Source organism: Taudactylus pleione, unplaced genomic scaffold (genome assembly GCF_031769625.1).
Source record: "Taudactylus pleione unplaced genomic scaffold, aTauple2 ptg000122l, whole genome shotgun sequence".
NCBI lineage: Eukaryota > Metazoa > Chordata > Amphibia > Anura > Myobatrachidae > Taudactylus > Taudactylus pleione.
This window is the reverse complement of record NW_028284524.1, coordinates 4,970,961-4,998,129: the sequence shown is the minus strand read 5'-3', so window position 1 is coordinate 4,998,129 and position 27,169 is coordinate 4,970,961. Positions and strand designations below refer to the sequence as shown.

The window sequence follows — 27,169 nt, the reverse complement described above, 5'->3', positions numbered from 1 at the left end:
TGCAGTGTTTGGTCGTTAACGATCAGCGATGCGCGCTCCCGCTGGTCGTTTGATCGTCTTGTCAGTCAACTGAACATGCAGGTCAATTTCACTTGATCTATTAAAGATCGTTTGCAAATCATTCAGACTGAAAGATAAAATTTCAAGGGAAAATCGTTTAGAGATTGGACAGGGAGTAGATCGTCCAGTGGATGTGCCCCTTTAAGGTGCGTACGCACTACTTTTTCAAACGAATTTTAGAACAGAAAGTGGATGCTGATTATCAATACATATATAAACATATAAATAATACTTAGACTTTTTTATGGGCCGGGCATAGGTGTCTTTTGATGCAACCACTTAAAATATGGAAGATGGTTCATGATATGGGAAAAAAAACATATACAAACAAACAAAAATAAGAATCTGTACAACGCAGATACGTATAAGATCACATATGTCAATACTAATGAATGATTCTGTGTAGCGTACCCCACTCACATATAGCAGGTGGTGTATAAACACATAAAGGAATCTTTTAATTTCTTTATGCAATGTGCACCCAGTGTGTATTTCAAGCTTGAATAACGAGGTATTATCTGAAAAATTATATGCAAATCCTCTTTTTATTTGTGCTTATAGATACAAAAAAAGATCGTGCCATTCTATTAATTTGTTTTTACTAACCTAAACATATTCTTTTATTTGGGTTTTTTAGATTTCATACTATAAATTTATTTTGCCTGTACCCAAATCTCAGAGCCATGATTAATGTCCTTTTCAGTGTTGTCAAATATTCATGAAGTTAAAAATTATTGAAGTTCAGTGTCCCTCTAAGCCAGGTTATGTAGACTTTATTTTGGATGGGTCTGATCTCTGTCTGTGCTGTTCTCTGTTCACAGACAGCCCTGCAAGTGATGGATTTCAGCGATGAGGAAATCCGGGAGGTGTGGAAGCTGCTATCTGGCACTCTGCAGCTGGGGAATCTGGAGTTCATGACAGCAGGGGGCGCTCAAATTACCACTAAAGCAGGTAACTGACTTCCTGAGTTACAATTGTTAGTGTGTGTGTGGTCTTACTAATACATTACTTTTAATATAAAGACTTACATATATAATATATGTATAACCACTGGTAAATACTGTAACTGTTGCTTATAATCTGTGGATTATAAGTAGTAATGCATCAACCCCTGTAAATTGATAAGGATATTAGAAGTGGCTTCAGTATCTGGTTATATCGTAGATTTTAAAATAAAAATGTAATTTTGAAAAAGAAGTGGCTTCAGACCAGTATAAAAACACTCAGGGCCTCATTTATCAACGAGTTTTATCATTCACAACGAGTAATAAAACTCGCTGCATGTGATAGATGGTGCTCATGCCAATCAGCTCCCAACTGTCATTGGCTGGAGACCCATTTATCATATGCAGCAAGTTGCATCACTCGTTGTGAGTGATAAAACTCGTTGATAAATGAGGCCCACAGTTTAAAGTTTTGCGCTTTATATTGTCTCAGAAGCACAATTATCCATGTAATTTACAATAGGAAGTGCATTATCCCCATTGTGATAACACAGTATTTAACTTGGTAGAGTGTCAGTGGTACGGTGTTAGGTGCTTGAATCAGGGTCCACACATAGCATTTCAGGTTATAAATAAAATAAAAGTGCTTTACTGTCAGCATAAACCTGGAAACAATAATAACAAATACCTAGCCCCATTCAGGCACTGACTCACTTCTTCACCCACGATTAACCTTGGGCCGCTAGTCTGCAAATAAAGTGTTTCTCTGCTACCTGCAGAGTCTATCACAGGCTCTGGCCTGGCTTTCACACAAAGTTTCTCTCGTGGTCCTCCCTGCCTTCTGCAGGTATGGACACTAGCTACCTTACCCTGCAGCTTAGCTGCTTTCACGTCACACAGTCTGAGAGGTTTGTGGTCCTTCCTGCCTCCTACAGGTCTGGGCTCAGGCCCCCAATGGCTTAGCTTAGCTTCACTGGGCTCTCTGGCTGCCACAGTCCCACTTATACGGTCTCCAACGGCAGCCTGACTGGTCTGCCTTCTCATTAGCCCACACCTGGACTCTCTCTCCACAAGGCAGTCCCTATGTGTGGCAAAACTTAGTTTAACTACCCTGTGTGGGCAGATCCCTCCAGCCCCACACAGAATCCATGGCTCACTATCGCCATCTCTGGTGATCCTGTCACACCATGTATGTTCTGTGTATATGTCCCCTGCATTGTTATTACATCCACAGTTTCTGTAACATTCTTGCACACACTATAAAATGTGCTTTGACTGAAATGTATTTATAACATTGTAAACATAAGAGGTTTATAGCTTGTCATACAAATTATTAGTCTTTAGAATATGTATATGCATTTAGAACATTTGAAGCTTGAAGATAACCAAGAGAATACAAATATGCCAGACAAAGGGCCTCCATGCTTTCTCTGTACAGCCTAAATCACATTTATTTATATACAATGGCATTTTATCCTTTTCGTCTGTCTTGCAAAGCAACACAGGGGGAGGGATATGACATTTTCCTGTGTACTTTGCCCCCTACTGCTATGCTTGAACATTGTATCTTTATAATTACACTAGGCACCATTGTGGGAAAATAATTAGAATTGCATTTATCTCTGATAAACTGGTGTAGAATATTCAGAGATTCTCCGGATATTAAAATATATCAAATAAATGAATCAAATATTTATTAGTGTCTCAATTTCCTGCATGTTATTAGAGCCCCATCTGACCATTGTGTCCTCATCTTGCATATGGTGACTGATGACATTCCCTGATATGCTGCTTTTTTCCCTACACTTTCTTATTGGATAATACATGCAGAAAATATGGTTCCAGTACTTCCACATCTTTAATATGATCCTGACTGATTTAGAGGTGAGTTCTTTAGGAGATACTGGGCCTGATTCAGATGTGGACAGTATTGCACAGCCGCAAGGAATCACTAGTGATGTCAGTGGGGCCGGACCCAGACGGTAGGCGTTCCCCTGGGAACGCCTCCATCTGGGCAGCAACGCCCCCGGCACGCCCACCAAAGGGGGCGTGCTGTCACTCACCATCGACAGCACGCCCCCTTCGGTGCGAGATCCATAGCGACAGCTTGGCTGTCGCTATGCGGGTCTCGCGCATGCGCACGACAGAGCTCCCTCCGTCGTGCATTAGGGCACCATCGACCCGCTTGCGAGCACTCAGCGCTCGCGAGCGGGTCTGAATTAGGCCCTCTGTCTGACAGCAATATCGATCCAAGTATAACATCCGTAAATGCTGCATCGGATCACCATCGCGAACATCGATGGCGGCAGCTCCGGCCTGTTTGAGTAAGCTTCATACTCAGCCTGGCAGCTTGCAAGGCCAGGATATCTGCATCCACCGACACAGAACCCTGTACTCTGCATTCCCGGAAAACTGGGACGACACGCCCTCATTTCCTGTACCGCAGGCCAGGCACCCCCCCCAAATGCCTCAGAATTTCAATCATGCTGTGGCTTGGGGGATCTGTGAGTGAGACATATGCAGTACAGGTCCTGTGCATGCCCAGTTTTCCCATAATAGGGAAACTGCATTAATACACTAACTAGCAGGCCCAATGTCTCCTTGTAAACTCCCAGAGGCTGCCAAGACATGTTGGATAGCTTGAGAGGTATATGTTGCCTAACTTTGCTTTAATAATTATATGTGTATTTAAAAGCCATGTATTTTTTATATGTAGGCAACTAACTGAACTCTGTGCTGACTTTTCCTATCCTTATAAATGAAGTTCTTGGCAAAAAATTTTTTTTATATTTGAAGAGGCGAATGGATGAAAGTGTTATGTAACAATTTTTTTAAATTTAACTTTTTTTTTTTTTTTCCTTTAACAACTTAACTGATGTGGTCTCATGGGATGAGAACGCAGCCAACTGTGCTTCATCTGACCACATTGCCCCACTGCGTTTTTGAAGCGGAAATCCGTTCTACACCTGTGCAGAACGGATCTCTTCTGACTCCCTGGACTCTTCTGCGGACCCGGCAATTTCTAACCGGTTTTCCCTGAATAAATCGTCAGTTAAGTGGTGAATGGATGAAGGTGTTATGACCTAAGGAACATAGGAGTCTACTGAGCCTTGGATAGAGATAAAGTCAACGGAGATAAAGTACCAGCTTATTAGGTTCTAACTGCCATGTCATAGGCTGTGTTTGAAAAATGACATGAGCTGGTTGGCTGGTACCTTATCTACGTTCACATTATCTCCATCAAAGGCTTAGTAAATATACCCCATAGTAACAATGTTATTTTAAATGTTGGTAGTCTATTTACTGATATATTTTGTGGATTAAAGTGCTATATCCAATTCTTAAGTCAGTTTTTAGTGGATAACTTATCTTTAACGCTAAATGTCTCAATTTCTTTGAAACATAACATAACACCTTCATCCACTTGCCTCTTCAATTCTCAAAAGAAGAGTTGACACCACATCTCACCATTTGCACAGTTATATCATTTACAGGATTATATATATCGAATGCAATTACTTGCGGACTATAAAGTGGTTCATGTCTTAAATTATTGTTGTGGAATTATTATAGAATTGGCCACTCAGTAACTACTATTCTAATTCTCACTATATGTCAGTTCTCAGTGACGTTGCAGATCTTTTGGGGCTGGATTCCTTTCAGCTGTCTGAGGTTCTCACTCAGAGGTCCATGATCCTGAGGGGGGAAGAGATCAGCTCTCCTCTAACAGTGGAGCAGGTGAGGGGGTTCAGAAACAATTTGCTGTTTCTCTTTAAAATGTACATATGGTTAAATATTGCTTCTTCAGTGATATATAATAAGTGTGTATATGTATATATACTTATATAGCCATGGCCAAAAGTTTTGAGAATGACACAAGTATTGGTTTTCACAAAGTTTGCTGATTCAGTGTTTTTAGACCTTTTTGTCAGATGTTACTAATCGTATACTGAAGTAAAATTACAAGCATTTCAGAAGTGCCAAAGGCTTTTATTGACAATTACATTAAGTTTATATAAAGAGTCAATATTTGCAGTGTTGACCTCTGCAATTCACCCTGGCATGCTGTCAATCAAATTCTGGGCCACATACTGACTGACTGGCCGCCCATTCTTTTCTAATCAATGCTTGGAGTTTGTCGGAATTTGTGGGTTTTTGTTTGTCCACTTGCCTCTTGAGGATTGACCACAAGTTCTCAATGGGTTTGAGGTCTGGGGAGTTTCCTGGCCATAGACCCAAAATTTTGATGTTTTGTTCCCCGAGCCACTTAGTTATCACTTTTGCCTTATGGCAAGGTGCTCCATCATGATGGAAAAGGCATTGTTCGTCACCAAACTGTTCTTGGAGGGTTGGGAGAAGTTGTTCTTGGAGGATGTTTTGGTACCATTCTTTATTCATGGCTGTGTTCTTAGGCAAACTTGTGAGTGAGCCCCCACTCCCTTCATCAGACCAGGCCACCTTCTCCCATCACTAAATTGAACAAAAGAAACTAAGGGCGCTAATCTAGTAAGTGACAGTATATGCTACAATAGAACTGCCGCTTTCAGAAAAAGGGTGTTGTGCCCTTTGGGATCAAAATGTGGAGCAAAAAAAATAAGGCCCATCACTCCATGGTTCAGTTCTTATTCCTCCATAGGGGACACCGGCTCTACGCTGGGTACAGGTTGGTGGGATGGAGTCCTGTTTCAGTTAACTCTTAGTCACAGCCAGACTCCCCCTTCCCCCTATACCCCACCCCCAGCTACAAGCAGTTCAGTGTAAGCTGTGCTTACAGCTTTAGAGATTCTTTTATATATTTCCTCCTTTTTTTTTTTTTTTTTTACTGGGAATGCAGCACTAGGCATCCTAGAGGATGCCCGAATAGCTGCTTCATCACCCCAACAACCGCGGCACTGGCTACTGGGGTAGTGTCATCGGCCGGAGCTCCGGACACAGCTGGGAGCTCGAAGCTGCAGCCGGCGGAAAGGTAAGAGCAGCTTCTCGCCTCCGTTATGGGAGACACTGGCGGTGCTGGCAGTGGGGACCTAGGTCCTCTCTGCATCCCCACTAGATTACCAGGGCAGCGGGGTGCTGTATAGTACTTTGAGGGGTTTACAGGGCCCTGTGTTGGGCTTTTCCCTATTCATCACAGTCACCCTGTCCAGGCACAGTCCGACAACGCTTGGCTGTCGCCTAAATAAACCATCAAGGCAGTACTCTGTCGTGCCGCCATAAGGGAGGTCAGTCGCATTCTCCGTTGGGCAGAGAGACATCTTCCGTCCCTGTCAGCAGTCTACATTCCCGGAGTACAAAATTGGGAAGCGGACTTCCTAAGCCGTCAGGACATTAATTCAGGTCACTGCGGCTTGCCGGACATCAACATGATGGCGTCTCAACACAATCGCCAAATTTCAAGGTACTGCTCTCGCACCAGAGATCCGACGGCCTTTCTGGTAGGTGCTCTGGCAGTTCAGTGGACCTTTCCACTTCTGTACATCTTCCCTCCAATCTCTGTAATTCTGTGGGTCCTCCGCACATTGAAGTTGGGGGGCGGCACAGTGATCCTGATGGCTCCTGATTGGTTGCCGAGGGCGTGGTATGCAGATCTACAGGGCCTCTCCATCGACGCTGCTCTGCGGCCAAATCTTCTTTCTCAGGGCTTGTGCTTTCATCCAAATCTGGTCCGTCTTGCTTTGAACGGGGTGGCTCTTAAGATATTGGGTTCTCCAGGTCAGTCATTAACACTATGCTCAAAGCCCGTAAGCCCTCTTCTGCTAGAATTTACCACTGGGTTTGGAGGACTTACTTTGAATGGTATTCGGCTAGGTCATTCTGACTCTCTTGAGTTCTCTCCTTTTTTAAGATGGGGCTGGATTTGGGCCTCCGCCTTGCTTCATTAAAAGTGCAGGTTTCAGCTCTTTCAGTTATCTTTCAGAAACAGATTGCGATGTTGCCTGATGTTCGGTCCTTTCTTCAAGGTGTTCTCCACGTACAACCCCCGTTTGTACTGCCGGTGGCTCCTTGGAATTTGTCTCTGGCCTTTTGATCCCTTGGACACAGTTTACATTTGTTGACTTACCTGGAACAGATTTGGGATGTCCCAGCGTAGAGCCTGTGACCCCTATGGAGGAAGAAGAAAAGGAGTTTTGTGTTTACCTGTGAAATCCTTTTCTTCGATTCCATAGGGGGACACAGGACTCAGACCCTGACGCGGGTCCTTGATCTGCTTTCGGTTCTCCTGTTCACATGTCTGTTGTGTTTGAACCTGAGTGTGTGCCGGTCTTCCTTCTCCTTCTTCTTTTTGCTCCTTGCCTTAGGCTTGTTAACTTAACTGAATTGCCTGTGGCTGGGGGCGGGGTATAGGGGGAGGGTGGAGCCTGGGCTGTGACTAAACGAGTTAACTGTGTGGTGCCCGGACTCCATCCCACCAACCTGTACCCAGCGTAGAGCCTGTGTCCTCTATGGAATCGAAAAAAAGGTTTTAACAGGTAAGCACACAAATCTAATTTTACTGTAGGTATAAAATCATATAGACCAAAAAATAAAATGAAACGTAAGAAGATTAAAACATTTTTCACTAATGGGTAAAACTGGACACGCTTCTGGCCGCTTCCTCAAACTGTAAAAGAATGAGACCTTGGGTCCTGGCGTTCATGTGGATGTTACTTTGACACTGTAACGTAGCCTTTCCCCCATGCATACACCCGCAGTTGCACACAGAACATAGGCATGCCGCATATCATTTTAATCAGCAGAAGCTGCTTCTGTGTTCTATCTGCACGCATTTGAAGGTAAAAAGTCACACGAAAATATGCTCGGTGCTACCGGGTCACGCTATGGCATGGCACGACTAGAAGGGCTATTTAACACGCAAGGAGATTAGATGTATGTGAAACATCTGTATGTAATATTAGGCATTTAGGAGCTGCTTATGTGAATTGGTAACGGAGTTATGTCTGTAGCAGATGTTCTGGTTATAATGACAAATAGAATAACACTCTCTCACATTATGTTCCAGGCCACCGACTCCCGCGACTCTCTGGCAATGGCGCTGTATGCTCAGTGCTTCTCCTGGCTTCTGGGAAAAATAAATGTTCGTATTCGAGGAAAGGAGAACTTCAAATCCGTTGGGATCCTGGATATTTTTGGCTTTGAGAATTTTCAGGTATATTAAAATGTGCCAATAAAGTTTTATAAAATTTTTTGCTTTAAACTGTTTTTTTTAACTTTCATAAAATGCAAATCATAATCACAAATATATTCTCCCTGTGCTTGCGTGGGTTTCCTCCGGGTACTCCGGTTTTACTCCTACACCCCAAAAATATACTTGTAGGTTTATTGGCTCCCAGCAAAATTAACCCTGGTGTGTATGTTTGTGTGTGTGCATTTGGTAGGGAGCAGAGCCGTAACTAGACTTTCTGATGCCCTGTGCAAGAGAGAGCATTGCCCCCCCCCCCCCTCCATTTTTTAAATAGGGACATAAGATAGTGCACCTGAAAAAGGGCCATGGCCTCATGGGGAAGGGCCAGGGAAGAGATAGGGGAGGCCAGGAGATGCAGGGGATAAAATAAGAGGAAGCTACAAGTGAGAATGATAATAAACAGGAAAATTGACAGGCCAAACAGCACCCCCTGCCCTGCGGTGCCCTGTGCCATGGCACTGGTCGCACTACCCTAGTGCCATGGCCCTGGTAGGGAATATAGATTATAAACTCCACTGGGGCAGGGACTGATGTGAATGGCCAACTATTCTCTGTAAAGTGCTGCGGAATATTCTCTGTAAAGTGCTGCGGAATATATGTGCGCTATATAAATAACGTAATAAATAAATAAAAAAATAATCAAGTTCTTTCAAGGTATGGGAACTTTTACATATATATCTGTGAGTGTGTTTGGTAGCACTTTTATCCAATACAATTTTTGTAATTTAGGAAAAGTGATAAAAATGTTCACAACATAAGAGTTTAGTTTTTGCGCTTTATATTGTCAAGCTATAAAAGACACTTCTGTGTATTGCTGTCTCTTGCTTATGCTACTGCTGTTACAATGTGTCGTAGCTTAAAATCCTCATGTTCAGTTCCTCATCCCCTCCACCTTTTTGTTTCCATGCAGGTGAATCGTTTTGAGCAGTTTAACATTAATTATGCCAATGAGAAGCTCCAGGAATATTTCAACAAACACATATTCTCATTGGAGCAGCTGGAATATAACAGGTAGGTGATGTTGCCATGGTTATGTTGCCTACTTTTAAAGTTGAGATATTTGGACATGGCGCAGATCCAGAAAAAAAAATCTTCAATCTGACAAACCGAAAGCCTGAGTTTTCCAATATTTTTGAACACTAAATTACTTTACGTACATATGTACATTGGCAATAAAAAGTATTTACCTCATTTGACATTTTTATTTTCTCACATCATAGAATGAATATAGATTTGGAAATTCGTACCACTAATCAACACAAACAAATTCTCTAATGTTCTGTTTTATGTCCTTTTAAAAAAAAATAAATAAAAAAAAATAATTGTTTTAAGCTTTATTAATTTCAAAATAATTACACCGGTCTGTGAGAGGTTCAACAGTTGGCTTGTGCATTTCCAAACTACAGCTTTATCATGAAAATCAAAGAATATTTTTGAGCAAATACCAGAAAAGGTTATTGCATAGCAACATAATCTTTTAAAGATCTTTACTGCCTCCCCAATGCACTGTTGAGTCAATCATAAAAATCTACAGAGCACATGACCTAATTGTGAATCTTGTCTATACTAGACCACCTTCTAAATCTGAGCAGATACGGCATTTGTTAAGGCCCTTGTGAGGCCTAAGGCAATTAGGAAATAATGTTCCATGAAGTGATGGGTGACCCTGTTCATGGAAAAACTTGCATGGAATCTTACCTTAAGTTTTCCAAAAATGATATGGGAGACCTTTGTGGGGGAAGATTCTGTGGTTTGAGGCAAAGACTGAATGTTTTGGCTGCTAAGCTAGTTGCTATGCTTTGATGGTGCATATTATCCTAAAAAAACACTGTCTTTATGGTGAAGCATGGTGGTGAGCGCATAATGCTATGTTGGATACTTTTCTGCTTTAGGGACTGGTAAATTGAAAAATACAGGGCAAAATGGATAGATCAAGATATTGCAGAATCATGGAGAAAAACCTGCTGAGAGAATTTATATTCTACCAAGATAATGACTTACCAATGCAGATTTGCTGGATATTTTATTAGCTTCAATACAAAAAAAATAATCTCCCCTCCTGGTAATGCTACAGTTATGCTCCGTTCCCCCTAGACACTGGTACTGGAGGTTTAACGAGACCATCTTGAATGACCCTAGCTGGGCGTAGTGATAGATGACTATATAGCTTTGCATAATACTGCCGCACGGACACCTCTGAGATCACGGCCTGGTAGGCACATAAATGTGTCATCTGAGGAAAATATATTCAAATGGGCTTCCTACTTAAGAGACAGAGAGAGGCTCTGAAGGCTCAACTACTTTTAGAGAAACTTAGGATACTTGAAACAGCACATAAACTACTTTGTCTACAATCACTTATGCGAAATTATCAGAAATTCGGATGGCTTTCAATGAACTCCTCCATGACAAGGCTTAGGGGGGTCGATTTACTACACCTTGGATGGAGATAAAGTGAACAGAGATAAATTACCAGCCAATCAGCTCCTAAATACCATGTCATAGGCTGTGTTTGAAAAATTACAGTTAGAGCTGGTTGGTTGGTACTTTATCTCCGTCACCTCTATCTCAATCCAAGGCTTAGTAAATAGACCACAATGTTAGATATGGGTAGGTGTAAACACAAATATTATTTATGGGGTAATAAAACAGGCAAGTTGCTCGCTATAGCTCTTGCGGAATGACTCTCCCCCTTCGGCTGTGGTCTCTTTTCAGGACGAGGTCAGAAGCTACCTTTAATCAATGCACTAACCTCGGCTCACCGAAGAGGCTTCTCAATACCTAGAGGTGTCTTTTATTATTGAAGAGTTGGTGATAGCTTTTTCTTCTGCCCCAAGTGGGAAGGGCCCGGGTTCTGATGGGTTCTCAGTTAGTTACTACAAGATATTTTGCACCTCCTTCATGCCTCTTTTTTTTAGGGGCCGACAATACTGTGACAGCTGAAGACACTTTTTATTTTCTCCTCAATCACTTGAAGCTCACATTTCCAGAATTCCTAAGTAGGGCAAGGACTCGACCCACTGAGCGAGCTATAGACCAAACTCACTTTTAAATGTGAACTTTTTGCTAAACCCCTTGCCAATCGTTTAAGAGCCCTTTTTCTGCGTCTCTTCCATTGGTAGCGGTTGGGATTTGTCATTGGGAGAAATGCAAAAGACAACACAACCACAATTATCGATCATATCCATCATGTACAGGCGGGGAACTCCTGGGTGGTCCTATTGTCTACAGATGCGGATGGTTTCCATAGGATTCTCACCCTTCATAGTTCTCCCTCAGGCAGTGTCCAAGTCAGTGGTGTCCTCTCCGAACCATTGCTATTCCGAATTTGGTCATTGTTGAGCCTGTCTTGGCTGGTTAGACTTAACACTGTCAAAATGAACATCATCCTATGGCTAGTTTCTCAAACAACGGTTTTGTCCATCCGGAAAAAAGACGTTTTTTTCCGGATGGAGGGACGGACGACTTCCTTTCACATGCAACAGATTTTATTTGGATGAAACCAGCATTGACTACAAGGCCACCGGACGTCTGTGTGTGTGAAAGCATGCTTAGAGTTATGTTAGGCACTAAGTCCTGGAGATGGCACGTCATGGCACGGCAGCCGTATTAGTCAGTGGTTAGCATGGCTATAACATGGCGACTGTGTCGTGTTTGTGCAGTGTGAAAGCCCTAATGTATTTGTCACTTCCACTGAAATTAAACAACGGAAAAATAAGTCAGTTTCTTTGCCGGCCGGACAAATCTGTCCTGTGTGAAATAGCCCTACCTCTTTCAGGCACTACCTATATCTGTCCCAACTATTTTTTTCAGGGAACTACAGGGGATAGTTGGAACATTTTGTTTGGGGCAATAAGAGGCTGAGGCTTCACTAGGAGGTCCTCTGTCTAGCTATAGCTCCTCCTAAACATTTGATCTCTACCATATATCCGTTTGCTTGGATATCTCATACTACTTGCTCCCCGATTATACCCACAGAGTTGGGAATGGAGCGTTCTTACAAACAGTAGTCTCAGGTATATAGTTATATAGCAATCTAAAATTCTTTCCAGATGATACAGATTGCCCACCATTCTCAAGCAAATGTTCCCAACACTTTTGGATCTTTGTTGGCGTTTGTGGCCTTGCACCATGTACACCCCTCCATATTTGGCGGCAATGTACTCTGTTATCAAACTTTTGGCACTGGAGGAGACTCTTGCAAAATAATTATGGGAACCTTGCTTCCTCTCACCCCACCTCCCGAGTTTTGGCTCCTAAATTTAATAGATACGCCCATCTCCCGATTTTAAAAGTCACTTATCCAAGATTTTGCCTGTGCAGCCCCCCTTAATGAGCTCCCTCACTCGATCAGGCTCTTCCCGACCTTGCAGAGCTTCAAATGTGCACTGAAAACCCACCTGTTCCTCAAAGCATAACCTTCTACCACATAACCAGGTCGCTCTCCCTCTTGACTGAGCCAACTCTAACTTGCCTACTTCCTGCACTTGGGTCCCCTTCTACGCACTCCTGCCTCATGTCATCTGTCTGTTTCCCCTCTCCCCTAGATTGTAAGCTTCTATGAGCAGGGTCCTCATCTCTAGCACTTCAATGACAGCCTTCACCTTCCCAGCTGTATTGTGTATATGGAGAATAGTTTTAGGCCTTGGTGGGGGAGGGGGGGGGGAGGTTAGGGTTAGGCACCACTGGAGGGGGCAGGTTAGGCTCCACTGGGGGGTGGGGTTAGGGTTAGGCACTAAGGGGGGATGGTTAGGTTTAGGCACTAGGGGATGGTTAGGATGCAAATAGCAAGGGTTAGGGGGAGAAGGGGGGGAGGGTTAACATACTTAGCATCGGGATGCCGCTGTCTGCATTTTGACAGGAGGCATCCCGACTGTCGGTATTTCATACCGATTCCCGTCATAGTCAGTACCAGTTGTCATTATTCAGTGTACTTCCTGGAGCTCCCTTGTATTCTCCATAGCCAGAAATTAAACTTATACTATATTATTTTTTCTGTTTGACCTGTTTATTCTCTACTGTTGGAGATTTTTTTTTTTTGGTGGTTTCTTTATTGTCTTAAACACAGATTGCATAAAAAAAAATCCTTTGAATGGCCCAGACCTAAATATTTCCACTGATTCTTTATGTAATTACTGTTCCCCTTTCTGGAGCCTCTGCATTATTGCAGGGAAGAATGGGAGAAGATTGCAGGGTCCAAGTCTGACTTATCAAAACAGAATCACAGCTGTAACTTCAGTTAAAATAAATAAAATAAAATACTAAAACAAGTTGAATACTGATATAATTTGTTTTCTCTTCTGTAATGAAGAAGATTCTGTAGAGATTTCTTTTTTTATTTGACAAAGTATTTTGTGTTGATCAGGTAAGTATTGCTGAACTAATCCATTTTGATCATATCCTGAAAAACATAATGTAGAACATGCCAAAGTGACTGAATATTATTCACAACCAACAACAAGGTAACCTTGATAAAGTTGGCCTGTAATATGAAGTCCAGTAAGTGCTTCCATCTGACCTTTTAGTATATATGATGTTTGCAGCCCATTATATGAATTATTTCTGTGAGTTGATGAGTTATTCCTGCTTTAGGGAAGGGATACACTGGGAGGCTATTGACTGGATGGACAATGCGGAGTGTTTGGATCTGGTAGAGAAGGTGAGCTCTTTATGATGTCTGCTGTAGAAGAAACAAATTGCTGGGTATGAAAGATTTAGTGTCTTATCGTTAAAATAATGTCCATTGCTTATTGATGCCATTTAGACATCTTGCTGAGCTTTAGCAAATAGATTTAAAAGCAAACTGCTCAGAGCATGCAGGTCCTTCTATTTATGATACACTGCTCTCACTAATACTCTGAAAGGGGGGGATATGTCTTAAATTTCACATAGGAAGAAAACCATTATACCCTTCTGCTACTGATAGGATTAAACATTGAAAAATGATTCAGAAATGCCGTATTTCAATCATAAAGTGGCTGATAAATTAATCGTGTGCAGCTCATGTATCAATTTGGGGAAGTAGTTTGAATCCGTGGATGTATTCTTTTCAAACATACTGATATTAATTGGTCGTGGGAAATAGTCAAGATTGTCTGGTATTTAATAACTGTGTCTTAAATAGATCATCCTTTTTCATTGTGTTTTTGCTCACTCTGGCTCATTTACCTCTTATTATATGTAATTGTGAATGCTGGGTTACATGCTTTTGAAAGTGAAGGTTAAATATGTTGATATGATGACTGCTGATATACAAACTTGGATGAACAGTATGTTGCAGGGTATACATTATACAGTTATAGAACTGATCCGCAGATTATCGTCGGATCTGGCCAATAATTGTATAGTTTATGGCAGTGACCGATAAGCAATCGGGCAGTCGGCCATGAGAAATCTTCCAACATGCCCAATTTAAAAATGGAAGCTTGTAAAGGCAGTATTATTCTGTCCAGTGCTTGCCCATGGAGTGGCTGTGATATGGTAAATGGATATTTTGGTTCTTTGAATGCAGTATAATTGAGAGGGGGCGTCTTGTTAGCCTGTAACCATTCAGTTCTCTCTCATCATTTCATTTGGCGGCTAGAAACTAGGATTATTGGCTCTGATCAACGAGGAGAGTCGTTTTCCTAAAGGCACTGACTTCACCCTACTTGAGAAACTCCATAACCAGCATGCGGTAAGTTTTCTTTAAGCAGAGCTTTGTAGAATGAGCAGTACTGTGACTAATAAATGACTGGATAACGGTTTTGTTTTCCATTATTGATTCATTTTCAGTATTGTGCTATAAGCGATATTTACATAGAGTAAAGCTGGGTACACACCTATACAATTATTGGGCGTTCACCCGAAATTGGCCCAATAATTGCATAGTTGTGAATGCAGGAGCATTAGCCGATAAACCGCTTCAAATGCAAAGGTCAGAGTGGGGGTTGCATTTTATGAACTGCTTAAAAATTTAGAGGCGCAAACTCCCTATTCCATAGGAGAATGTACACACTGAGCTAAACATAGCTCCCTGTATATGGGGTGCTCACTGGTCAGATAATTGCTCCAAGGATCTGAGCTTCAGAATAATTTGCACAGTGTGTACCCATCTTCAGGAAATGTTTTATCTTTGGAAATCTTATTTTTACAACCTATTTTATTGAAAGGACGACAAATTATTACATTACATTTGGGCATTGGACATCAATCTTTACTGCAAATTTTCTTTCATCTGGGAGATGCCCTAATGTCAGTTATGATGTATAGGTACCCAAATGTAATTTTTTTTTCACAGAAGATTAATTCTGTTTATAGCAGTTTTACTAGGCTGGTCGATTCTCATCTGTGCACCAGTACATTTATGGGCAAGTGTTTACTTTTATTGGACAGTGATTCCTCTCTATGGATAATTAATTTTATTGTATTATGAAAGAAGATAGTGGTTTGTTCTGCCTTACACCAACTCCAGGTAGCAGCAATTGTTATTAATAGAACATTTTGCACTCTCTCTGCTGTTCAGGGGAAGGGAAGAAAACATCTAATGGTGTTTATTTTTATTTTCCTTAATATTGTTAGAAAAAGGGAACAATAACTTGAAACGTATCTGTACCACATTCTCCATGTGAGGTTACTATAAGCCAGAGGTATTCAATATATGGCCCTCCAGCTGCTGTGGAACTACTTGCTACAGTTTTAGCATGCCCTAAATGCAAAACTGTAGCAGGGCATGCTGGGATGTTTAGTTCTACAGCAGCTGGGAGGGCCGCATGTTGAATTCTCCTGGCTTCCTTGTGTGATGATGAACTGATAAAGATTGTGCTGGCAGTGGATATGTACCCTTATGTACACAATGTAGTAAACAAATTTCATTTTAGTTCAGCAGTCACAAAGCTGTAATGAATCCCTGTCTCTAATCCTAATGGTCTTTTATCATTGATAATCTGAAAATGGCAGGTGTTTATTCACAGGAAAATTGCTTTCCTCTGGAATTTCCCAGGTGTAAAGGGTGTAGATCTTACACATAGTGCAAAGGTTCCCAAACTCCGCCACTATAGTTCATGTTTTAAGGATATCCATGCTTTAAAAGTCAATTTGATTTAACCATTTGAACTAAAGCATGGATATCCTTAAAACCTGGATTGTAAGGGCGGAGTTTGGGAAACTCTGACATAGTACATATAACAGTTTAACATAGATAATACGGAATGTAGTCAGCATCCCGATAGTCAGGATGCCGGCGGTCACAATATCGACAGCGGAATCCCGACATTGCTGAGATACGTATTAGGGTCAGGGAGAGACTTAGATTTAGGGGGAGGGTTAGGGCTAGAGACGCTAGGGGGAGGGTTTGGGTGCGGGACAGGAGGGTTAGGATTAGGCTGTGGGAGGGGAGGGTTAAGGTTAGGGAGAGGGTTATAATACTTACAGAAATCTGTCAGGTATTCTGAACGTTCAGGATCCCTTATCCAACTCTATAATACAGTATCTGTGTGTAGACACTGATTACCATCACTGACCTCTTTGTGTCTCTCTTATGACTCCTATCTGTTATATGACTCCTACAGATATTTTTACATACACCTATCCTCAAATCACGCCAAATAGCCCCGTTTGACGTGCCACAGACTTTGTGCCTTAGCCGCAGTATGTAAATGTATTTAAAAATATATGCAAAAAGCAGAAGTGTATGAGGACATGTCTGTATCCCCATAGACTGGATGTGCTGCTGCTGTTCGGCTGTGCACATGAGTCACCTTATACGGTACCCCCAGCATAGCTATTTTCCTGGGCCCCTCTGAGATGCTAGGAGAAAGTAGTGATGTTGCTGGCCAAGATGTAATGGTCCAGAACAGTACAATGAGGCCATCGCATTTAATTGAATCTCCCCAAGATGTAAATTACAAACTATAAATATAATTATGTCCACATTATCTGGGATCACTACCCCAGTCTTATACATCTCAGCATGTGCTCAATCTATCACATTTCAATCTATCGATATCTCAGCATCATTTCAGATCAGAATCCCTATCTTATAAACCTCAGCAAATACTCAGTGTACCACAGTTCAATCCTTACACGATTCATACCATTTTTTTAGTATTCGTTTTTTGTATAGTTAATTTTGCCTATAACCTGTTAATTTTGTGACAGTTTGAAGTAGTTTTTTTTTTTTTTTTTTTTATCAGTTGCTTGGTTATTCTTTTTTGTTTGAGGTTGAGTAATATGTCCTGTAGATTGTATATAATATCACTACTGGATACAATGTAATGCAGATGTTCTGTTTGTGTCCCAGAATAACCCACATTACGTGAAGCCGCGAGTGACCGAGAACCAATTTGGAATCAAGCACTATGCGGGGGAGGTGAGGGCTAATAATTAATTTTCACAGCAGATGTCCTATACATCATGTTGATAATCTGCTAACTTCAAAGGGATTTTGTTTGTTTTTTACCATTCAGAAATATGTGGAATTCTAGCAACATACAGTTGTTGAACAGATGGAGTGGCATTTATTGCAGTGATTGGTGCACTTTGATACATGGTGTATTCTGGGTTTTTTGCAAACCATTTGAATGTTCAGAGATGGATTGGTCTTAAGATTCCCCACTCTGTCACCAGTGTGCCCTATGTTAATGCTGTGCAGTCATCTCTGGCATGGAAGTAAATTGTGGTCTGACTCCATCTCTGTTGTTCTTTTAGGTCATGTATGATGTGAAAGGGTTCCTTGAGAAGAATAGGGATACGTTCCGTGATGATGTTTTGAACATGCTAAGAGACAGCAGGTACATCTGTTGGATAGATATACCTATATACCCACATTTACATGGATACCCAGTAACATACATATACCGATATAGAATGTAACACACATACTTGCGTTTGTTTATCAATTGTTTAGGCTGGATTTTATCTACGATCTGTTTGAAAAAGTCTCCAGCAGATGTGGTGAGGAAACATTAAAGATGGGGACACAGAAGAAGAAGCCAACGGTCAGCTCCCAGTTCAGAGTAAGTGCGGTGATCAGATTACCACTCTCATAAAGGGGCCTATAAACTAAGCAGTGTTAGGAGACAGAGTGAAAAGTGATAAGGTGCCAGCCAATCAGCTCCCAACTGTCATCTCACAAGCTGTGTTTGCAAAATGACAGTTCGGAGCTAATTGGCTGGCTCCTTATCACTTTCTTATCACTTTTCACTCTGTCTCCTAAAACTGCTTAGTAAATAGACCCCTATAGACCGTTGCCTGAGGACTTTGAGAAATTAAGGCTTCCACAACCTCCTTGTACTTGACTCTTGCTAGATGCCGATTTAGGTTTATAATTATGTTTTGGTACATCCAGCTTTAACTCTTTATAAACACCAACCAGACCTGCTTAGTATTCATTACACAAATATTATTATAGAGTATTCGATATGTTTACATTCAAGTTTTAATTTGCAATATAAATGAAACTTGTAAATGAGTGTCTCTGCATTATATTATGTTTTAAATAAACCCCTTTCTGTTTATATTGAATTGCATTGACCCAATGAGTATTTGTAAAGTGAGAGTCCTCTGAAAACTCTATGCAGAAGCTTTGTTGATGTTGATAAAATGTCTATCTATCTAGGAATCCCTCCACTCTCTCATGGCAATGCTTAGCACTTCCAACCCCTTCTTCATCCGCTGCATTAAGCCTAACAACGAGAAGGTGAGTACTGGCTGGTCATCTGCAGTCTTCTCTTACTCTTCATGTCTTCATCAATTCTGGAGACTAGCAGACAGAGGAGAAACTGTGTCAAATTGAAGGTGTTGTCTTGGTTTTAGGACAACCATCTCTATTTGGACCTCTGTATCCCCTACTGATGTGTCCTCATACATCTTACTTCCTTGTGCGTTAAACAGCCCTTCTAGTCGCGCCATGCCGTGGCGTAGTTCTGTCATTTCCTGGACTTTTTACCTTCAAATGTGTATTATTCACACAGCAATGCGAATAGGACGCACAAGCAGCTTCTGCTGATTAAAATGATATGCGGCATGTCTATATTCTATGTGCGATTGCGGGTGCATTTGCATGCAAAATGGTACGTTACAGTGTGACGGCCGCAGACACTATAATGTAGCATTTCGCAAGCAGATACAGCCGCAGCACCTTGTGCATCCTATTCGCATCGCTGTGCGAATTAGACACATTTGAAGGTAAAAAGTTGCATGAAAGACGCTTGGCGCTACTCACGCATAACGGCGACTTGTAGCGCACAGAGAGAAGATGTATGTGGACACATCTGTATGTAACTTTTGGGTGGGGGACTCCTTTACCAGGAGCCCATATGTGCTGTGTGCACAGCACCGTATTGAAGCCATCCACCTTAAGTATCACTGGAATGGGTAGTACTGCTACTTTGGGAACAGCAGTGGTCGTCATAATGTGGCAACACCTTTCATAAAATACTGTCTAGTTGTGCAGTTTCTCAATGTTACCTTCTGAGATATGTTTTTCTGAATGACTGAATAGAGGGACTATGGTAAATTGACTGATTTATGTTAAAAGGATAATTACTTTATCATTACAAAAGATGTCTTTCTCTTTAGTGTTTTAATGGGAAATGGTGTCTTAGATGGTTTCTCTGTGCACATATGGATGCTTCTTTGTTTTTTTTTAGTTCTTGTGTCAGTTTTATATTGTGCCTCTTCCTACTGTTTATCCAGTCATGTTTTTCTCCTGTCAGCTGCCAAACAAGTTCAGCCCAGACATTGTCTTGAATCAGCTGAGATATTCTGGAATGCTGGAGACAGTGAAGATCCGTAGAGCCGGTTATCCCGTCCGCAGACAGTACCAGGATTTCATGAGCAGGTGAGTTCTTTGCTTCAGAGATTTTCCACTCCTCTCTGTCATAAAAATTGGCTAGTACCTCTGTGTGTTTCATGGCTTAAATCTTAAAAGGTAACACAATAATTGTTTTTTTATTTTATATCATTAGACTGATATTAAGAGAATTTGCAGACTGTCTTCTGCCTTCCGATTAGAAAAATAAGCATATTTTAAAATTGTTTCTAACCTAGTATCTACTTATGTGCTGGAACTTCCTTTTGACATGTATCCGTTCATTTTGAAGTACTGTAGTGTGGTCTTGCCAGACAGCCTGGACTACAGTTAATTTTTTTTTAATTCTACTTCACTAAAAAAAACTTTGCCGTATTCTGCAAAACAGACCACCTTTTAAAGCTGTAGGAAAGCTGGTAAATTTAAATATGCTGTTCTAAAGCACAGAATTTTTTTTATTTTTTTTTTTCCATGTACACCTCTCACAATATGTGGGTTGCTTTGATGGCCTCCCTCTTTCCCCATTGTGTTTATAGTGCAGCTTGTATTACATGTATTTCAGCTATACACTGATTTTGTGCTTGCAGGTATAAGATGCTTCTGAATAACATAAAATGTACAGATGATGTTCGGGGGAGATGCGCCACTTTCCTGCAGACTTTCGATGGTTCAAAAAAAGAGTGGCAGCTTGGGAAAACAAAGGTATGGAGAGGAGTTTAGCTGTATGACATCTGTTAAGCTATTGCTTATTCCAGAGGTTCCCAAACTCTGTACTCAAAGCATCCCAACAGTTTAGGTGTTAAGGATGTCCATGCTTGACTACAGGTGACTTAATTAGTACCTCAGTCAATTTGATTTAACCAGCTGTGCTCAACCATGGACATCTCTAAAACCTGAACTGTTGGGTTTGCCTTGAGGACCGCGTTTGGGAACCTCTGGCTTTTTCATTTCTTTGGATGAAGATTTGTGTATTATGATCATGGGGTGTTAGACTTGCTGGGGAGCTTTATGCAGTCTAGAAACTAAGCATACCTAAAGATTGAGACTGGAAAAGCCTTTTTAGAACCATTTTTAAATTTACTATGGCTGCAACAGTCCTGATTAAACATCCTCAAGGCAAAGGCTTAGAAATGTGTGTGTGATCTAAGCTGATCAGGGCATGGCTTAGATCTTGATTTGCGTATAATGTAACTAGCAAAATTGTGTAAAGCTGGGTACACACTTATAGATATATCGCCTGTTCTACTGAACGGGCGATATATCTGTAGTTAATAGCCGGGTGTGTACAGCAGAACGACGACGTTCACAGACATCCGTTCTGCTGTGCAGCTCAGCAGATGGCCGATATTTCTGAAAGATATTTGAAAGATATATCGGTCATCTGCTTGTGTGTCCCTGATCGCCTGTACACATGCTTTAGGGACCCGGCGGTGATTGACAGCTCAACTGGGTGGACAATTTTCATACCCAGTTGAGCTGTCAAGCCTGGCACTTCGGGCAGACGATTGGTAAGTGTGTATACACTTACCAATTGTCAGGTCGGCTGGTCGACCCAGTGTGCACCCTGCTGAACAGGCCTAAACAACCTGAGGCTCTGCCACTGAGTATGCTGGAATGTATAGTTCTCTGGCTGAAAAGCCATTGATTGCCTCTATTCTTTAGTATTAGATCTACAATTAACAGCATAATTAATATGAGTATAACTATTTTGGATACAGACAACTGCATGCAGGCTTTATTCATTATGACCAGATGGGCTTGATTGTAAAACAAAAATCTGGAGAATGAATCCCGTCACAGCTCGCTGCCTGGAAGTCTTCTGAATAGACTGATTCATTTCTTTTCTTTTTTTTCTCTTCATATTAATGGTGGATTCTCTTCTGATGAAATGTCATATTAAATATTCTGTGTTATGAAATAAGTATTGTTTCTGCACTGAGACCGTCATTATGTTATAAGTGGAAAACCACCGTGACTGATTTGTTTGCCCTCCACCAGCCGATAAGCCACTCTGTGGTATGAGGCAGTGTGTGGGGGAGAAGCAGGGGGTTGTGTGGGTCACGAGCAGGGTGATATCACATGGAGATATGTGACTGAGGGAGTAGAGAGGCATCACATGGAGCTTTTCCTACAGTAGTTGGGTGGCACAAGTTGGGAGCTTGTGGATGAATGCCAGGCTTGGCTAATTACACAGAGTTATTGTGGACGGGATCAGAATGCCTTTTACCTCTGGCATGTCGTACAGAAAGGCCTCTTTGTTCTGCTCAAGGTCACAGGCAGCTCCCAGTGTCTTTTGTATGTTCGTTCTTATGCCTTGAATGGGACGTGCTCTTTTAACAGTGGAGAAGTGTTATTGCAATTAATATTGATCTTAACCCTCATTGTGTAGTGTCCACCAATTGTAGATGTCTAGTTTATTTCTTTCTGTGTAAGCAGTGCTCTAGTGGTGGTATCACTCTAAAGCTGGAACTACCTCCAGGACTTTAATACCCCTGTATTTACATGCCAGGGATGTTCCTTTGCTGCTCGCTGTCTATCCCTGCTAGGGAAGCTTGCTGTCTGTCCTTGATAGGGGAGCTCCCTTGCTGCTCGCTGTCTATCCCTGCTAGGGAAGCTTGCTGTCTGTACTTGCTAGGGGAGCTCCCTTGCTGCTCGCTATCTATCCCTGCTAGGGTAGCTTGCTGTCTGCCCTTGCTAGTGGAGCCTCCTTGCTGCTCGCTGTCTGTCCCTGCTAGGGGAGCTCCCTTGCTGCTTGCTGTCTGTCCCTGCTAGGGGAGCTCCCTTCTTGCTCGCTGTCTGTGTCTGCTAGTGGAGCCTCCTTGCTGCTCGCTGTCTGTCCCTATTAGGGGAGCTCCCTTGCTGCTTACTGTCTGTACCTGCTAGGGGAGCTCCCTTGCTGCTTGCTGTCTGTCCCTGCTAAGGGAGCTCCCTTGCTGCTTATTATCTGTGTCTGCTAGGGGAGCCTCCTTGCTGCTCGCTGTCTGTCCCTATTAGGGGAGCTCCCTTGCTGCTCGCTGTCTGTCCCTGGTCGGGCAGCTCCCTCACTGTTCGCCGTCCTTGACATGGGAGCTCCCTCACTGCTCACCGTCCCTACCCAGGAAGCTCCCTTGCTGTTTGCTGTCCCTACTGAGAGACCTCCGTTACTGCTCGTTGTCTTGATGGGGAGCTACCTTGCAGCTTATTGCCTCTCCTGACGGAGCTCACACTTATCTATGCATTTGTTTGCTATCAAAATTTTCAATACATTTTATTGTTACCTGCAATCTCTCCTATTGATGTTTATCACTAAGATCACTCTGGCAACATTGGAAATCCCCCCTGTCCTTGCATGGTGGCAATGAAGTCTTCATGTAATTGTGTCACATTCACTAGTCTACCCCTACTGTGTATCACAGCTACTTCACCCCCCTCCCCAACACACACACAACACACACACACACACACACACCTCACTGCTGTACTAAAGCTGACCGCACAAGCGTACGTTTTATTTGTTTCCAAACAAATGTTTTTTGCGTTTGTTCTCATAAATGTACTATCAAGCTTCACTCATTATTATTAGATCTTTATTTAATCTAATATTTTTTTCATATCCAATCAGAAGTAAAAAAAATATATAAATATTGCATTTTAACCTGACCAAGAAGTAAAACATTTTCAATGCGCAATTTAAGTTGTAGGATCATAATTGCTTTACTAGAGCATCTGACCATTTCTAAAGCTGCTCTAATTTACTAACTGCATCTTATTGCACTGCTCCACTAACCATCTTCCAGTAAAGGATCCTGCACTGCCATCCACTGATCCACCAAAGCCCTCAATTGTGCTATTTGTGCACTGCTTAGCTAGACCCCCCCTCCCCTCCAAACTGCGTTAGATAGACCATGTAGTGTACATGCTTGCACCTACTGCCAGCCAGCTCAGTTACTCAGCTCCATGTGCTCTTTCTCCCGTCGATTGTTTGTGAACGGAAGGAACAACTTCTGGAAGGAAGCCGGGTAAGCAAGGAGGGGGGTGATTCTTTGTCACATTTTTTTTTAAACAAATAAAACAGCTGCAATGACTTGTACAGTATAGAGAAAGAAATACTACAAGGCTAATGAGAGAGAGAGAGTGTGGCTGGACAGGGCAACTACTTGTGTATGTATGCAACTTATTTTCTTTAGCCCAATAATTCTTGTATGTCACAGAGGTCTTAGTCTATACTTAAAATGTGTCTATTAGATTTTGTACATTCTGTGCTCTGACATATCTGTCATGAGCCTTCTTATTTATACCACACCTCTGTTTCTATGTCTTATATGTGGATTTCTATACTAACCCATCCTGGTATCCTGTCTTTTCCTTCCCATCCTGTATACATTCCTCAGTCCCTCCCATCCTGTGTGTCTTATATTTGTACACTACTGTGCATTTCCTTCTGACCTGCTTTGTTTAGCCCAGTGTCTGTCTGTCTTTATGCTTGACGTGACTGAGCTGACCAGCTCCCGTACTGTAGGATCTCCCCCTCCTCTGCTCAGTCCCCTCCCAATGTACTGCTTCCAGCTGTTCCTGGTGCTAAGGAGAGATAGCAGTAGCTGCATGCACTTGGCACTCGCTGTGGAGTCGCACAGACTTCTGCAACATACAGTAGTTGTGTTATCTATCTGTCCTATGGATCCCATCACCTCAATGAGAGGCTGTCTGTCTTCGCCCGCAGGTGTTCCTCAAAGAGGCTCTGGAGCAGCGGCTGGAGAAGAGTCGGGAGCAGGAACTGAGAAGGGCAGCCTTGGTGATCCGAGCTCACGTCCAAGGGTACATTGCAAGGTACAGCTGAGCTCCAGTAGCCCTGTCCAGGGAGTGCAACCGGCAAACTGTACTACCCAGGAATTTCTTAAACTGACCTGAAAGATGTTCACAAAGTGAAGTACTGAATTCATTATATGGATCCATGCTAAGTAGGCATGGCCCTGCACATAGCTTTGTAACAGTAATCAGATTGACCAGGGGACAGGGTTATATTGCTACAGTGTATATATAAAGAGATAGATCTAGTACAAACCGTTTATAAGTAATGCCAGATGAAGTAAACGAATGTACTTTAAGAAGTGGTGGAAATATGTTGCTAGCTATTGTCCTGGAATTAGAACAGGAATCTCCTATAGCAGGCTTTCTATTTTTAGCATGTGTTGTTATTTGGGGTTCTTAGGACAGGATGGTGGGACTAGATGATGCTTTTTCTGCAAGATGCAGAAATCAGGAAGGTGCAGTAATTGTGTGAAGCATTGACATTGGCTGATCTGGTGCTGCTGATAGTCAGGCATGTGCACTGATGCTAGGGAACTGGACTATATAGCTCTGTAGGGACTCGGGAACATACAGTAACAGTGTGGAGCACAATAGCTTCAGGATACGGGCTGCAAGGAATAAAGGGTATACATTCAATGATACTGTGGGACGGGAGTTACAGGTTACAGTGCTGAAATCCTGGGGAGAATCATGGGTATGCTGTTATACAGGGCACTTTCAGTCTGCAGTGCTGTGGAGACTTATGATTATGCAGTTATACAGATGAATTTTTTATATGCAGTCCTGCAGGTAATCATGGTTGTGCTGTAAACAGGAGAGCTGTAATATGCAGTGCTAAGGAGAATCGTGGGTGTGCAGTTATACAGAGGGGCTTCAGTATGCAGTGCTGCAGAGAATCATTGTGTGCAATTATATGGAGCAACTTCAGTCCGCAGTGCTGAGTAGATTCATGGTTACACTGTTATACAGGGGAGCTTCAGTCTGCAGTATTGCAGAGAATCATGATTGTGCAGTTATACAGATCAGCTTCAGTCTGCAGTATTGCAGAGAATCATGATTGTGCAGTTATACAGGGGAGGCTCAGTAAGCAGTACTGCGGAGACACATGATTGTGCAGTTATGCAGGGGAGTTTCAGTATGCAGTGCTATGGAGAATCATGATTGTGCTGTTATACAGATGAGCTTCAGTCTGCAGTGCTACGGAGAATCATGATTGTGCTGTTATACAGAGGAGTTTCAGTCTGCAGTATTGCAGAGAATCATGATTGTGCAGTTATACAGGGGAGGCTCAGTAAGCAGTACTGCAGAGACACATGATTGTGCTGTTATACAGAGGAGCTTCAGTCTGCAGTATTGCAGAGAATCATGATTGTGCAGTTATACAGGGGAGGCTCAGTAAGCAGTACTGCGGAGACACATGATTGTGCAGTTATGCAGGGGAGTTTCAGTATGCAGTGCAATGGAGAATCATGATTGTGCTGTTATACAGAGGAGCTTCAGTCTGCAGTGCTACGGAGAATCATGATTGTGCTGTTATACAGAGGAGTTTCAGTCTGCAGTGCTGCGGAGAATCATGGCTATGCAGTTATAAAGGGGAACTTTAGTCTGCAGTGCTGTGGAGAATCATGATTGTGCAGTTATACAGGGGAGCTTCAGTATGCAGTGCTGCAGAGAATCATGAGTGTGCAGTTATACAGGGGAGCTTCAGTATGCAGTGCTGCAGAGAATCATGAGTGTGCAGTTATACAGGGGAGCTTCGGTATGCAGTGCTGCAGAGAATCATGAGTGTGCAGTTATACAGGGGAGCTTCGGTATGCAGTGCTGCAGAGAATCATGAGTGTGCAGTTATACAGGGGAGCTTCGGTATGCAGTGCTGCAGAGAATCATGAGTGTGCAGTTATACAGGGGAGCTTCGGTATGCAGTGCTGCAGAGAATCATGAGTGTGCAGTTATACAGGGGAGCTTCAGTATGCAGTGCTGCAGAGAATCATGAGTGTGCAGTTATACAGGGGAGCTTCAGTCTGCAGTGCTGCAGAGAATCATGAGTGTGCAGTTATACAGGGGAGCTTCGGTATGCAGTGCTGCAGAGAATCATGAGTGTGCAGTTATACAGGGGAGCTTCGGTATGCAGTGCTGCAGAGAATCATGAGTGTGCAGTTATACAGGGGAGCTTCGGTATGCAGTGCTGCAGAGAATCATGAGTGTGCAGTTATACAGGGGAGCTTCGGTATGCAGTGCTGCAGAGAATCATGAGTGTGCAGTTATACAGGGGAGCTTCAGTATGCAGTGCTGCAGAGAATCATGAGTGTGCAGTTATACAGGGGAGCTTCGGTATGCAGTGCTGCAGAGAATCATGAGTGTGCAGTTATACAGGGGAGCTTCGGTATGCAGTGCTGCAGAGAATCA

General features: G+C 42.4%; 1 protein-coding gene across 2 annotated transcripts in view; it reads left to right on the top strand.

Annotated features, from left to right (window-relative positions):
- LOC148524015 (unconventional myosin-X-like) overlaps positions 1 to 27,169 on the top strand; it is a 138,167-nt gene that overhangs the window by 68,735 nt on the left and 42,263 nt on the right. For both annotated transcript variants that reach the window (XM_088472279.1, XM_088472278.1), the window contains 13 exons: positions 882 to 1,011; positions 4,624 to 4,742; positions 8,002 to 8,148; positions 9,095 to 9,195; positions 13,777 to 13,843; positions 14,768 to 14,860; positions 17,465 to 17,533; positions 17,872 to 17,954; positions 18,071 to 18,179; positions 18,782 to 18,862; positions 19,881 to 20,005; positions 20,563 to 20,677; positions 24,675 to 24,781. In XM_088472279.1, coding sequence (XP_088328405.1) covers positions 882 to 1,011; positions 4,624 to 4,742; positions 8,002 to 8,148; positions 9,095 to 9,195; positions 13,777 to 13,843; positions 14,768 to 14,860; positions 17,465 to 17,533; positions 17,872 to 17,954; positions 18,071 to 18,179; positions 18,782 to 18,862; positions 19,881 to 20,005; positions 20,563 to 20,677; positions 24,675 to 24,781 — 1,346 coding nt within the window. The remainder of the gene's footprint in view (positions 1 to 881; positions 1,012 to 4,623; positions 4,743 to 8,001; positions 8,149 to 9,094; positions 9,196 to 13,776; positions 13,844 to 14,767; positions 14,861 to 17,464; positions 17,534 to 17,871; positions 17,955 to 18,070; positions 18,180 to 18,781; positions 18,863 to 19,880; positions 20,006 to 20,562; positions 20,678 to 24,674; positions 24,782 to 27,169) is intronic.